This window comes from Cynocephalus volans, chromosome 3 (genome assembly GCF_027409185.1).
Source record: "Cynocephalus volans isolate mCynVol1 chromosome 3, mCynVol1.pri, whole genome shotgun sequence".
Classification (NCBI taxonomy): Eukaryota; Metazoa; Chordata; class Mammalia; order Dermoptera; family Cynocephalidae; genus Cynocephalus; species Cynocephalus volans.
In genome coordinates, this window is record NC_084462.1 from 104,916,065 (window position 1) to 104,930,129 (window position 14,065).

The 14,065-nt window shown below is 38.2% G+C and overlaps 1 protein-coding gene across 1 annotated transcript; it reads left to right on the top strand.

The window, feature by feature from the left end:
* The first annotated feature begins 4,206 nt into the window (after nt 1-4,206).
* LOC134373184 (olfactory receptor 11H6-like) lies at nt 4,207-5,151 on the top strand. The gene has a single exon (XM_063090715.1). It carries the CDS (start codon nt 4,207-4,209, stop codon nt 5,149-5,151), a length of 945 nt encoding a protein of 314 aa, XP_062946785.1.
* The last annotated feature ends 8,914 nt before the right edge of the window (nt 5,152-14,065 follow it).

Here is a 14,065-nt window from a genome sequence, read left to right on the forward strand (position 1 = left end):
TTAAATCTAGAGTCTGATTAAATAAAGATGTATTGTAGTTCCTGGAACAACCATATTTTTTAATTTTTAAAGAGATAAAAATAATAAACTAATAATGGAATTAAAAGGGTTTCACAAAAATGCTCAATCCAAAAAAAAAAAGGCAGAAAAAGAGAGGAAAAAAAATGAAAAGGTAGAATAAACAGAAGCATCTAGGAAAAGAGTAGATTTTAATCCAACCATATCAGAAATCACATTAAATGTAAACAATCTGAACAAACGAATCTAAAAGTCTGAGACTGTAAAATTGGGGAAAAAAGTAAGACCCAACTATACCCTGTCTATAAGAAATCCATTTTAAATAAAAATAATAAACAGGTTAAAAGAAAAATATTAGAAAAGATATATCATGCAGACTTTAATCATAAGAAATTTAGAGTAGCTCTAATAATGTCACACAAGGTAGACTTCAGAAAGAGACCGTTACAAGGAACAATAAAGAATATCACAAGATTCAAAAGGGGGCAGTTCTTCAGGAAGACACAAAAATTCTAAATTTTATACATACATAGCAACAAAATCTCCAAATAAATGAAGCGAAAGCTGATCAAACTGAAGTGAATTCAACCTAAAAAGTTTGATCTCATAGAAGTAGAGAGTACAATGGTGGCTATCAGAGGCTGGGGTGATTGGGGTAGAGGGGAAGGATAAAAGGGAAGACTATCATTTATTTAGTACTTACTACATCCTAGGTACTTTACAGACATAAATATTTAGTTTTCACAACTGTATTTATTAGAATAGAGCTGGTATATTTCAGAGATGAAATATCTGGGGCTTAATGAGGTTAAACAACATACCAGGGATCACACAGTTTAGTATATGCCCAAGCTATAGCACAAATAGATGTCAGTCTGAAACCTGAACCAAAGCTCTTTTCATACAACACTTTGTATCTTAGTGAATTTAGCCTTTTTCTCCAATAGTAATTAGGACTACTAAATCTGCCATACATAAAATTATACGTGCTATTTCTTTTCCTTATTAGTACATTATTATCTTTTATATTAAAATACAATGAGGGAATATTTTACAAGTCACTTTCCTTACCAGGAGGGAGAACTTTGCTATGTATTGAATATGTACTTTTAAAAGATGAAAAGTGATGCTCAATTCACTCCTCTTAAATTCTAACATTTAATACTTCAGTTTAAGTATCTAGCACAGCACCATCCACCCTCTGAATGAAGGTTAGATAAGTTCTTGCTTTCTAATAAGAATTCTGGAAGAGACTTAGTGTCGAGAAAATTTGTTATTGTGCTTTCAAACACAAAAAGCTTTCAATAAATAAACCATTCTGAAGAGCTGGATGACTAAACATCCTAGTATATCAACATTGATGACTAAAAAAAATGCTGCTATCATTTTATTTTTTATTTTATTTTATTTTATTTTATTTTTTGCTGCTATCATTTTAAAAGGTGGAAACATTACTACAGTATTATTCTTAGAAAATAAGCAAGTTAAATTAACAACTCAAAAAAACTTTTTTTGCTTGCAAATGCTCTGTAGTCGATAGTAAATTATTTACAAGAGTTCGGTCTCACTAGAGATGGCTCCAAACCAATAATAGAATAAAAACCCTGTTAGATACCTTCTGGGGGTATGTGCTTGCACATGTACACAAATGTAATGAAAACAAAAGGGTCTAAAAGTTTGCATCATGTTTCTCAGCAGTGCCTAACTCAACCAAAGCAAAAGAATCTCAATAATCATGCCAACTTTTAGGGACATCTGCTAAAAACATTGAAATAACTTCAATACATAAATGGAAAGGTACATTCTAGAACTTTACCATTTTACTTCATGACTCCATGGTCTGTGGTCCTGGGTTCTGCTCACAGTGAAACAGTACTTACTTGTCAGTATCATACTAGAAGCACAGAACAGATCAGAGAGGACAAACCTTTCACAAAAACAAAAACAAAAACAAAAACCCGAAAAGGAAGTAGTACTTCTAAAGCCATTGAGTGAGTCAATCAGAACGAGAATGAGAACTCTGATGTCATAACTCTGATACTGACATAAGAGAATCTAAAACTGGCAGACAGACTACAGAAGTGAATAAATTAAATGTGACAGAATCGGAGGAGAAACAAAAACCTTTTGTTCCAACTAAGCTGGTGTTGCTGCAATGTCTGCACCATTATAACAGTAACTTGTCGATAGAACAAAATAAACATCTGCTCTAAGAAAAACATGGAATGTTGTGATCACTGCTGGAGAAATCCGGATCCCTTAGAGCTGATTAGTGGGCTCCTGAGGGAAGGGAATATTTGGGATACTATTGACAATCTTCCCTCATAACGTTCCACTTTTTGAATCCACAAGAGACAAATTACCCCTTATGATGAATAAAACACAGGTTTCAGAGCAACATTGATAATTCTCTTTTGTGCAGCAAATTCACCTATTTCTCTCCAAACCACACCACATAAGGCCCATGTGGCTACTGGCCAACAAGGATGACACAGTCTCCACCCTGTCTATCTATCGCTGCCCTGAAAACAGAAGATTACGAATCAGACCTGTAAAAGGAGATGGGTTCAGAAGAGATACAAACATAGGACAGCTCCTAGGTGTGCCTTTTAACTCTGCCTTCCCTGTGGCTGTAAGAACAGCAGCCTCTCAAGTTACCTGAGTGGAGGGAAGGAGATTCATTGTCACAAGTAAGAGGGCTGGGGACTCAGGGTAGTGAGAGAGAGGACGGTAAGGGAGGATCCTCAGTTAAGTAAATTCTGTCTTCCTTAGCCAGAATTTGTGTCCAGTCAGAACCAGTTCTTTAGGGAAACAGAGATACTAGCAAAATGGCATCTGGAAAGGATTGTCAAAGTGGCTGTGAGGAGCAGGGCTGAAAAAACTTCAGCGCTCTCCATTTACTGCTGTTTGGTTCTTCTAAAGAGCAGATGATCGGCCACGGAGAGAAGGGAGAGCAAGAAGAAGACAGAACACACCAGCTCCGTGAGTTCATTCCCACTTGGTTTGCAAAGCCACTGGCATATCCTCATACACACTAGGCACCAAATGCTCCTTTCTTTTTTCACTCTTACCTCATGGTTTCTCCATCTTTGGGGGTACTTTCAATTCCTGCTACAGAGGAATTACTCACAGCTATTCAATACCAAAAAAGTGATCTATTCACAAGCTTTAGAGGAGACCTAACAAGAAATATGATGTGAAAAATTCCAAATCTCTCTCATCCCATGTGTTACTAATTGAATTAATCAAGGTCATTTAAAAAAATATGATGTTATATAATCTGGAAAGTAATACATTTTGTAATCAATACATGAATAAATACTCTTAGCTAGAATACTTTTATTTAAAATATCTGGGGCTGTATTCTGCACTTATATTTTTTTGAATAAACATCGTTACCCCATCATTTTTGCTTTAGATCATTTAGGCCCAAATGATAACAGTCCCTCACTAACGGAGGGATCCAGAAAATAAATTAATAAATTAAGACTAAACTACTGGCAACAGAATCTAGGATGATTTCATTGGCTTTGTTTTGTCTCTCTCACAATGGAGGTCAGACACTGTTCAAAACTAAGTTTGATTTAGAGAAGGAAGTTTTCATGAAGATTCTATATTCACTCTCAAAACAACTCCAAACTTCCACACTTATAATAGGATTTGAGCAGCGGAGAGAGTTAGAGAACAAGAGAGGGGTTCTTGTCAAAGAGACATTTTACGGCTCTTTGTGTTGTTTATTACCTCTCTCCCTCTCCTCCTCCTGTGATGCCTAACGTTTGCATCTCTGAAACTGAAGATCCACGTAATCGCAGTTCTGAGTTCAGTACTAAAGGTCTTTAAATCTTATTCTGTAGACAAAAATACATGAATTTTACATTTCCTTACACACATATGTAAGAACTGTCAATAACCTAATCCTAGCTGCTTAGTACATAAGATCCTATTTTTTAATGTGAGAAAACTCTGAAAGAGAAGTGAGAAAGAGTCCAAGAGATCAGAGTCTGATCATATCAAGCACTCTTCAAAGTTTGACAGTCTTCAGCAGTATAGTTAGATTACTATTTATTTAACAGGATAATAGAATCTGAGGAAATAGGGATCTCTAAAAAAAGGAAATATTCCTGAGGATTGGGAAGTAAGGTCAGCTGTGTCATTTTCATTGTTTTCCTCTCCACCCCTTAGGAAGCCATGAATGTGTCAAGAGTCAACGCAGTGTCTGAATTCATACTCCTGTGTTTTCCCTGCTCCAGAGAGGTTCAGGTCCTCCTCTTCATGCTGTTCTCTGTGTCCTACATCCTGACACTGATGGGAAACGGGGCCATCATCTGTGCAGTGAGGCTGGATCACAGGCTCCACACCCCCATGTACGTTCTGCTGGCCAATTTCTCCTTCCTGGAGATATGTTACATCAACACCACTGTTCCCAATATGTTAGGGAACTTCCTGTCAGAGACCAAAACCATCTCTTTCACAGCCTGCTTCCTCCAGTTCTACTTCTTCTTCTCACTGGGCACTACTGAGACCTTCTTACTGCCCCTCATGGCTTTTGATCGGTACATGGCCATCTGCCGGCCTCTTCACTACTCTACCATCATGAGCAGTCGTCTCTGCATGAACTTGGTGGCCCTCTGCTGGGTAATGGCCTTCCTCTGTTATCCAGTCCCCATCTATTTCATCACACAACTCCCTTTTTGTGGCCCTAATACCATTGACCACTTTGTCTGTGACCCTGGTCCTCTTCTGGCCCTGTCCTGCATCCCCGCCCCTGGAATTGAGCTTTCTTGCTCTATTTTGAGCTCGCTCATTATCTTCATCACCTTCTTCTTCGTCCTTGTGTCCTATGCTCTGGTTCTCAGAGCAGTGTTGCACGTCCCCTCAGCAGCTGGCAGACGTAAGGCCTTCTCCACCTGCGGTTCCCACCTAGTCGTCGTGTCTCTGTTCTATGGAACCCTCATGGTGATGTACATCAGCCCTACCTCTGGAAACCCAACTGGGATACAGAAAATTGTAACCTTGTTCTACTCCTCAGTGACCCCACTTGTAAACCCATTAATCTACAGCCTCCGGAACAAGGACATGAAGACTGCCTTGAGAAAAATTCAAATGCACGCAAAAATTAATCAAAGTGAATGAGAGCTCATAAGTGGACCACAATAAGAATTTTTTCCCCATTTCTATTCCCCATTAAAAAGTAGGACTTTATTCATTTTCACCTAGAAACACAGACCCAAATGTGTCAATTTCTGTCTACTTAAGTAATGGACAAGAACATACCAATTAAACCAGACCTTGTCTTCAAATCAAGACTTGATGGTAATTTGATGTAAATGACCTGGATGTATTCACTTAAACTCTTCTCCTACTCTGACCTCCAATAACTGCTTGCCTTTTTATCTGTGATATCTTATCTGGTTCCAGACCTCATACTTTTTTTTTTTTTTTACCTCTAATAAGTGCATATTCCGTTCTTGCACTTTCTGGCCTGATGATCTCTGCTCTACTCCTAGCAGAAGACTACAGCACGTTTTTGGCTCAGATAAAAGGAAATTAGTGCCAGTCAATAAATCATAACTGAGCCAAAATTTTTCCTTAATTGACATCAAAGTGAGTAATAACAATTTAAAGCACTGTCTCCTAAACCTCTTTCATAATTATTTGGAAAGCTTTATTTTTTTCCTTCCCCCTATGTGTTATTATAGATTTAAGGATCAAGAATTTGCTTTGTTTGTGAAAAAAATATGCAAGATATTTTTCAATGCCCAATATGTAAACTACATGTGGATTTATTGCTATTTTTAGGAACTTACTACTATTCTAGAGTGCCTAGGAAACTAAACTAGGTTGTATGTTATTTACAATTATTAAATTAAATCTTACAAGCACATGTTATTAATATTTCTAATATTTCAAAAGCGAGAAAATACTTTTTAAGGTAACATTTTACCATTTCCTCAACATCCCAATTTTCAAAAGTATTAGAAATAAATATTAAAATCTTTTGGGGTGAAAATGGCCCATTTTTAACTTTGGCTTGATGTCTAATAACCTATGTAACTTCTGTAATCAATTATGTCTAAAATCATTACATTTACCAAAAATTTTTAAATTGTGAGTCTGAAAACAAAACAAATGGCAAAGTGAACCACTACAAGTCTGTTGAAAATTCCAGATTCTCCTACAAGGTGGAACTAACTAGGTCTAGGTGGTTCTGCTCCTAATTACTATTTACTTCATCTGTGTGTGTGTGTGTGTGTGTGTGTGTGTGTGTGTGTGTGTGTGTGTGTGTGTGTGTTTACTGGTCATGAATATTCATGAACTACAAAGCTGATTGTCACCCCTTGTTCCCATGATGTGGGGGCCAGATTCATACTGGCCGTATACCCATTACCACAAATTGCATTTGTAACCTGTGTCCCCACCCAATAATCCCCAACCTGCCTCCCCTCCCCTTCCCCCCCCCCCACTCTCCACTGTGTAGCCCAAGGAATGTTCTCTCCCTCTGCATGTCCAACGCACCACTGTGGTCTTTCTTTCCTTACTTCCTTCTCTCTTAGCTCCCACTTACAAGTGAGTACATGTGGTATTTATCCCTGTGTGCTTTGCTTATTTCACTCAACATAAGTTTCTCCAGGCTCATCCATGTTGTTGCAAATGGGAGTATTTCATTCTTTTATATGGCAGAGTAGTATTCCATGGTGTATATATACCACAGTTTCCTTATCCAATCATCCATCGATGGACATTTAAGTTGGTTCCATGTCTTGCCTATTGTAAACAGAGCTCTGATGAACATGGGAGTGCAGGTATCCCTTCGACATGACGATTTCCATTCCTCTGGATATACACCCAGAAGTGGAATTGCTGGATCGTATGGAAGATCTGTAGTTGTTTGAGAAACCTCCATACTGTTTTCCATAGTGGTTGTACTAATTTACAGTCCCACCAACAGTGTAGGAGTGTTCCCTCACCCCAGTTAGATTGGAAAGCTTTTTAAAACAACAGATTCCCAGGACTTTCTCCAAATCTTCTAAATCAGAATCTTTGAAGTGAACCCCGAAAATCTTTATTGTAAAGTTACCCAGGTGATTCTGGTGCACCTCGACCAGCACAAGTCCACAGGTTGATCTAACAGAGCTACTATTTTTAATAAATATATGACACAGGTAGAGAAGTAAAAATCTTATATTAGTTGAAGTGAAAGAAGTTACAGTGTGTTCTGTACGTGACTCACACAGCAGTAGCAATAGAAGTTTCTTTTCCTGACTCAACTTTCATGTCTTTTATTTATAAAATAAAAATAGATTACATTCTTCATAACTTTTCCTACCTGTGCAAGATAATTAATGTACTTGGAAATGGGTTCACATTTTAAAAGAAGACTGGCATGTGATGACATTACACTTTTGGGTTAATTTCAAATGAAGAAAGGAGGTTGCACACGACCCAGAAGAGGAAAAAGTGGACAGAGAAAAAAGCCAATAACTCTAAGATGCCAAGATGAAGACAGATACAGAGGAGTTTGGTGACAGCTCCAGGTGATTTTGCCCAGCTACTTGGTCAAATATAAATTAGTCAGTTGGCATCTGGGGTAATGTATTTTTTTCATTCATTCAGGAAACATTCATTTACTTCCGTGACAGGTACTGGAATTACATCAGTGTAGAAGATAAAGTCCCTGCCTCTGTGAAACTTGCATTCTAGTGAGGAAGACAGATAATAAGAAGGTAAACATATAAGTCTATAATCCTAGTAGTCATAGTAGTATAAAAAAATAAATGATAGAATGAATATAGAAAGTGTTGGGAAAGGATAGAAAATAATTTAGACAGAGAATGCCTTTGTGAGGAGGTGATACTTCAAAGTAAGGGAATAAGCCATGCAAAGAGCTAGGGAAAACTAGTTCCAAGTAAATTTGGGGTTTTCAAAGAACAGGAAAACCTTGATAGTGGCAACCCAAAAATATCATAGTATGTGAGGCTGGAGAAGCAGGCAAGATCGATCATCTAGAATCTTCTAGGCCGCAATAAAGAGTGTTTTATCTGAACTCCTGGGGAAGCCTGCTCAATACTATAATCTATCTAGAATCTTCTAGGCCGCAATAAAGAGTGTTTTATCTGAACTCCTGGGGAAGCCTGCTCAATACTATAATCTAAGTGGAAGGCTTAATAAAAATTGCATAACTTTCATAAGCTCTTCTTATTTTACTAGATTTCACCTCGTTCCATCAAGGATCTGATATACCTAACACACACACACACACACACACACACACACACACACACACACACACACACACACACACACACACACACACACACACACACACGGAAAAAAGAGAACTATGAATTTTAAAAGAAAAAATAGAATGAAGATTTGTGGATCATAAGATCCTATGCTGTTATTAAAGTCAAGACCTGAAGATTTTATGAACTCCTTTTAAAGCAAAGTGAGGAATGTGGAGACATTATCTGTTAAATTATTTTCATTACCTGTAAGAAGAAAACAGAAGCAGAAGCTGAAGTCTTACTGGTTCATAATTCTAAGATAGTTTCTTTCCTGGGGATTTATAGTAGAAAGACTAAGAGATACAGTGAACAGTGGCCCTCAAAAAATATGAAAGGAATCACTGATACCATATTTGTGCTAATAAGTGTATTAGACTCTTCCTCCACTGGAAGTGATTTACTTGTGGCTTCCATCTCTGCTCTCCAAAGGAAGGTGAGGGGTTGAAAGAAAAGGGGACCTAGAACTGAAAAAGAAGTGAGAAGCTTTGAGAATAATTATTTCGGACGTGATTGTGAGGGGGTGTAGGGAGCAGTATGTAAATTTAGTAAAATATATTAGTCAAACAAAATCTTCGCTTGCATTCTGAAGAAATGCTTTCTACTTGGTTTCATTTTTGTGTGTGTTTGGTTGGTCTGGTTTGGTTTTATCTTTAGAAAATTTTCCTTTAAATGTGTACAATAATATGCTAGCTGAAATAAGGGAGCGTGTATTTTATCTCTATGACCTGACCCTAATAGGACAGCAAGTGGACTCTGCAGAACACAAAAGGTCAGATCTTACGGTGAGTGGTAGTGAGAGCAAAGTGCCCTCAGGGTCCCAGAAGCAGAGAGATTGGAACAAAGTGAATGGATACTCAGTGCCAGGGGACCACTTTCCTCCCACTGTGGTTTTCTCTCACTCGGTTTAATGGGAACAGGCCTCCCTCCAGACCTGCAACTGCCTTCTGTAGGTGAACTGAAATCTCGTGGGTGTTGTGACAGTGCATCTTGGCAGCCTGAACCAACTTCACACCCCATGCCACAGGTTGGTAACACCTGGACTGTTGACGACCTTACCTATATACCATTTGTTTTTTGCTAAGGAAACATTCAGACTTCATCGGCATGACTGCTGTCTGTTTTCATGTATGCTGCCATGAAAACACCAGATGTGGAGAATTTTTATTTTATCAGGAGCTGGTTGTTGCCCATGTATCTGTATTATTGCCTTAAATAAAAAAGTAAAATAGTGCTATGGTTGGAATGTTTGTGATACCTCCTCCCCAAATTCATATGTTGAAACCTAATCCCCAGTGTAAAAGTATTAAGATGTGGGGCCTTTGGGAAGTGATTAGATTATGAGGACAGAGCCTTCACAAATAGAATTGGTGCCCTTATGAAAAAGACACAAGCCTAGAAGGTGTTAAATAGCAGTGCTGTGCCAAGTCGTACTGAAGTCTGAGGCAAAAGGAAAATTCAGTAAAACTGATCCTGCTGTTGTGTAAAATTTGACATTTTGTTCATCATGATTTTTTTGCATGAATTTTGATTTTTAAAAATATTGCACTAGAATATTCTTCACCTTGATTACCAAATTTTCTTGATACTCCTTAAACTTGGTGGTTAAGGTGAGTGCCTCACCTGCCTCACCCTAGCTCAGACCCTGTAGCCCATTCTCCTACCCTCCCTAAAAAAAAGGCATAAAGAGAGAATGCTGCTTACCCCTCCACCATGTGTGAGGACACAGTGTGAAGGTGCCATCTATGAACCAAAGAATGAGCCCTCACCAGACACCAAATCAGCTGTCACCTTGATCTTGGACTTCTCAACCTCCATAACTGTGAGCAATATATTTCTGCTGTTTAAAAGCTAATCAGTTTATGTTATTTTGTTATAGCAACCCAAATGGACTAAGACAGCACTCTTTTGCATTTTCCAGTAGGTAAAATTGCTCCAGCACACATTGTTTGAGTTCCCACTGTGTGCTTGAATGGTTTGGTTTTACCAAGACATAGAGACATCTGCAAGAAACTCTGGAAAGTGGGGCAGAAAGTGAATGAGGCTCACTGTAGAGTGCCATATTTGCCAGGCTGAGGACCTTGGAATATTCTGAAATATAAACAATCCCCAAACAGGGAAGGGAGCTGAGCTCCTCAGTGTTTTAGATGAAAACATCTGCCCCAATAGAAAGGATGAAGAGATAGGAGATCAGCTGTGTTAAAAGCTCTGTCCCTCTATAGAGGATGAGTAAACCTCAGAGCCCACTCCCCAGTTCCAGTTGGTCAGAGGGCAGAAGTAGAATGACCCTTCTCTGACTGACATTAGCTAAGAAAGTGACCCTAGATGCAGCTCTTTTCTTAGAAATGTCTAAATGAAGTCTCATGGAAAAAGTTTCTGCTTCATAGCCACCTTACTGTCTTAGGTTTGTCTATGCCCTTTAAACAAAGACCAAAGGTCATAAAATGAAACACAAAACACGAAAAAGTCGTGTTTGTTACTCATTATAGCAAGGGGCAACATATACCATGGGGGAAGCCTGGGATGTCTCAGTAACACAGTGTTAGAAAGAACCTATTATAGGATCTGTGCTTTGGTTGGGCGATTTGGGGGACAAATGAAGGAAGTGGCAGTTTACTCCAATTGGATTTTGCCAGAAAGCAAGGGCAGTTCTGTGACTAGGCATCTTAATAAATCATATCCATAGAGAGAGCAGATGAGAAGGAAAATAAAGCATAATTTGCTTTTTTAAAAAAGTTGCAGTTAACCATTTTAGCCAAGAGAAGAGAATGTTTGATATTTTATGGGTGGCACTGTGAACTTGTTTTTGTCTGTGCTTAGACAAAATTAGGACATGGCCTTGTTCTGTCTCATTTTATCACAATCTCAGACAACCTTGACTGAGGTTATATTGTGTGAGATTACTTATGTCCAAAAAGAGAATGGCATGGTGTAGCTGTGAGTCTCAGACTAGTTTGAATAACTTTGAGATCTAGCTGTGAATGTCAGATCAGTTATGGACATCTGGGGCTGTTTTTCCCACATCAGATTTGTGATATTTTCATTGGTCACGCGTTAGGCACACTTACAGGAGTTCAAAATAGTGTTATTGGTTGGTTGATTAATTAATCAATCAATTATACTTATTAATATTTTATTCCACTTGTGAGAGATTTGAAGCAAGCAAAAGATATTATTTCAAGTCGCATAGAAAAGACCAAAAGGAAATTAAGACATGCCCCAAAGGAAGTAAATAACAAGCACAGAGCTGTCTCTTGACACTAGTCCCCTGTTACAAGGTGTAAATAGATCCTCAAGGATCAGGAAAAACAGGGTAACTTACTTCCTGGAGGACTCTTCAGCAAACTAAATCAAGGATTCTTATCACAATTTCCACCTTTTTCCTCCTCTCTGGTTATTGTCAAAAAGACATCAACTTTTCTCTAAGAAAATAAAAAGGAAACTTCTGAGAAGCTTCAGTTTGGGATTCCCTTTGCTGATATAGGTAATAAGATGATGTAGTGTTTAGAAAAGTAATAAATCATATTACAGTTGCAGAATCTAATAGCCTCTACCTGCTGCTCTCTTTGAATTTACTACAGCCATACACATACAACCAATATTTCTTAAGCCTTTACTGGTCAGGCACTGGTCACGGTACTTCCACAGACATAATCTCATTTAATGATAATCTTTGTCACAGCCCTTTAAAGAGGGCATAATTATGCCCGTGTTATAACTAAGGACTAAGCAAGTATCGATTCCATATGACTAGTAAAAAAAAAAGCTCTTGACTCTACATCCAGGGCTTTTTCTATTATACAGAGCTGCCTACCACTTGTCTCAGTCTGGAAAATTATTGTCACTTTTTAAAGTGTTTTCTAGAAACAGATTACCTAGTGTTAGATACATGGCAGCCCCCTCACTGAAACTGTACGAACAAACCAGAGGAGAAATTACATTGTCATGAGAACTCTCTGGACTGGCTGTGGAGAGTCTGCCAACAAAGTTAGGTACCCAGACTTCTCTACTGTGTCAAACTTCGAGGGAAAATTAAAATATCAGGGAAATGTCTTGCTCTCACACCGTGTATCACACAGCCTGGCTCATTCAGACATAGTCTATCTCAACCTTTCTGGGGCTAATTTAACAAGTAAACACCTCCTCCCCCTCCCCCCCTAAGAAAAGAGGCAGTTGTCAGTGTTTGTTAACTTGGTCCAAGCAGCCTGGGTACATTGCCCAGTGTTTTACTCATGTTGTCACAGCGCCCTCTGCAGTCGAAACAGGCTGAATCAGCTAGACTTTTTTTTTTTTTTTTCCCCCTGGACAGCTCAAAGCTGTGGCAGATAAAAGTCATTGTTTCTTCTGCACCGGAGAGATAAGTAATAAAAGGTAAGTAACAATACAGTATAGTTAAATATGTTAGGTTACGCGTGAAATGATGATGGCCTACCCAGAATTGTTTCCACACATTTCTTCTTCTGTAAAACAGCTTTGTAAGGCTTCCTGACACAAAATTGCCTTGAGAGGAAATCGTTTAAGTTATGAATCTGACATAATCGGTTTTTCAGTTTTTAAAGGGTACTCTGCTGCTGTTTGGAAAATGGAATGTAGAGAGGCAGAAGAAGAAGCGGGGAGCTGTGTTAGGTGCTACCGTAGACAGCCAAGGGACAAAGGGTGCTGATATAAAGTTGGGAGTCGGCAGAGGAGAGAAAGACAAGCGCATCGCTGAGTCATATTTTAGCAACAGAAGCAGCGGGTCTTGTTGGTGAATTGGTTGTGAGGGGTAAAAGAAAGAAAGAAACGTAATATTAAAAATAGACTAAACCAGGGGGAAAAGTTCTTGAACATTAACTAAACCATTCCAAGTGCTGAAAATATTTTGATATGACAAAGTGATTACCTCAGAATACAACCTTTTAGGAACACCCTGCAAAACACCTTTTTTAAAAATGTCCAGTCATGAGGTGGGAGGAATAATTAGAAATTATTGCTTAACGGGTAACAGAGTTTATGTTTAGGATGACAAAAAAGTTCTGGAAACAGATAGAGGTAGCGGTCGCACAGCATTACAAATGTAATTAATTCCGTGCAATTGTATGTTTAAACATGCTTATGATGGCAATCCTTATGTTATACATGTTTTACCACAATAAAAAATGGGGGAAATGCCCAATCATAATTAGTAACAAATTCTTTTGACTCACAGAGAACTAACTGAGTGACTTTTTTACAAGTTGGTGCTATACCTGTAGACCTAAAAAGGAGTATTTGTTTTGTTTTGTTTTTAACTTTATGGAATTTAAAGTCCATAAGTCACCTTCACATGCTGTAGCACATTTTCCTTTGAGTCACTCCTTCTATTCATTAACAGTTAATGTACTCTCATGGCTCCAACATCTGTTACAGCCCTATTCAAAGAACAGGGTTTTGGGGAAATGGCTGCTTCAGAAAACGCCATATTCTGAATATCTTTATTCTGAGTGAGAACAGTGCAAAGTAATACAAAAATATATTACATATTTTTATGTGTAGTTTAAGTACACCTTCAAAAGATGAATATTTGGTACCTGAAACTTAATCTGAGTCCCCAGTCACATATTCTTAAAATCAGAACGATAGGAGAGGAAAGGGCATTTAGAAAATGTAAGTTTATAGCACAAGGACCGGAATCTGTTCCTCCCACAGCTTGGGCCTTAAAAAGCCTGAGGTAATATAAGTTAAGACACAGACTAGCAGGATCTTGGAAAGTTTTATTGGCCACATGAATCCCGCTGTCATGGAAA

Excerpts from the sequence above, each read along its gene's own strand:
- LOC134373184 (XM_063090715.1), top strand. The coding sequence starts at position 4,207 with ATGAATGTGTCAAGAGTCAACGCAGTGTCTGAATTCATACTCCTGTGT.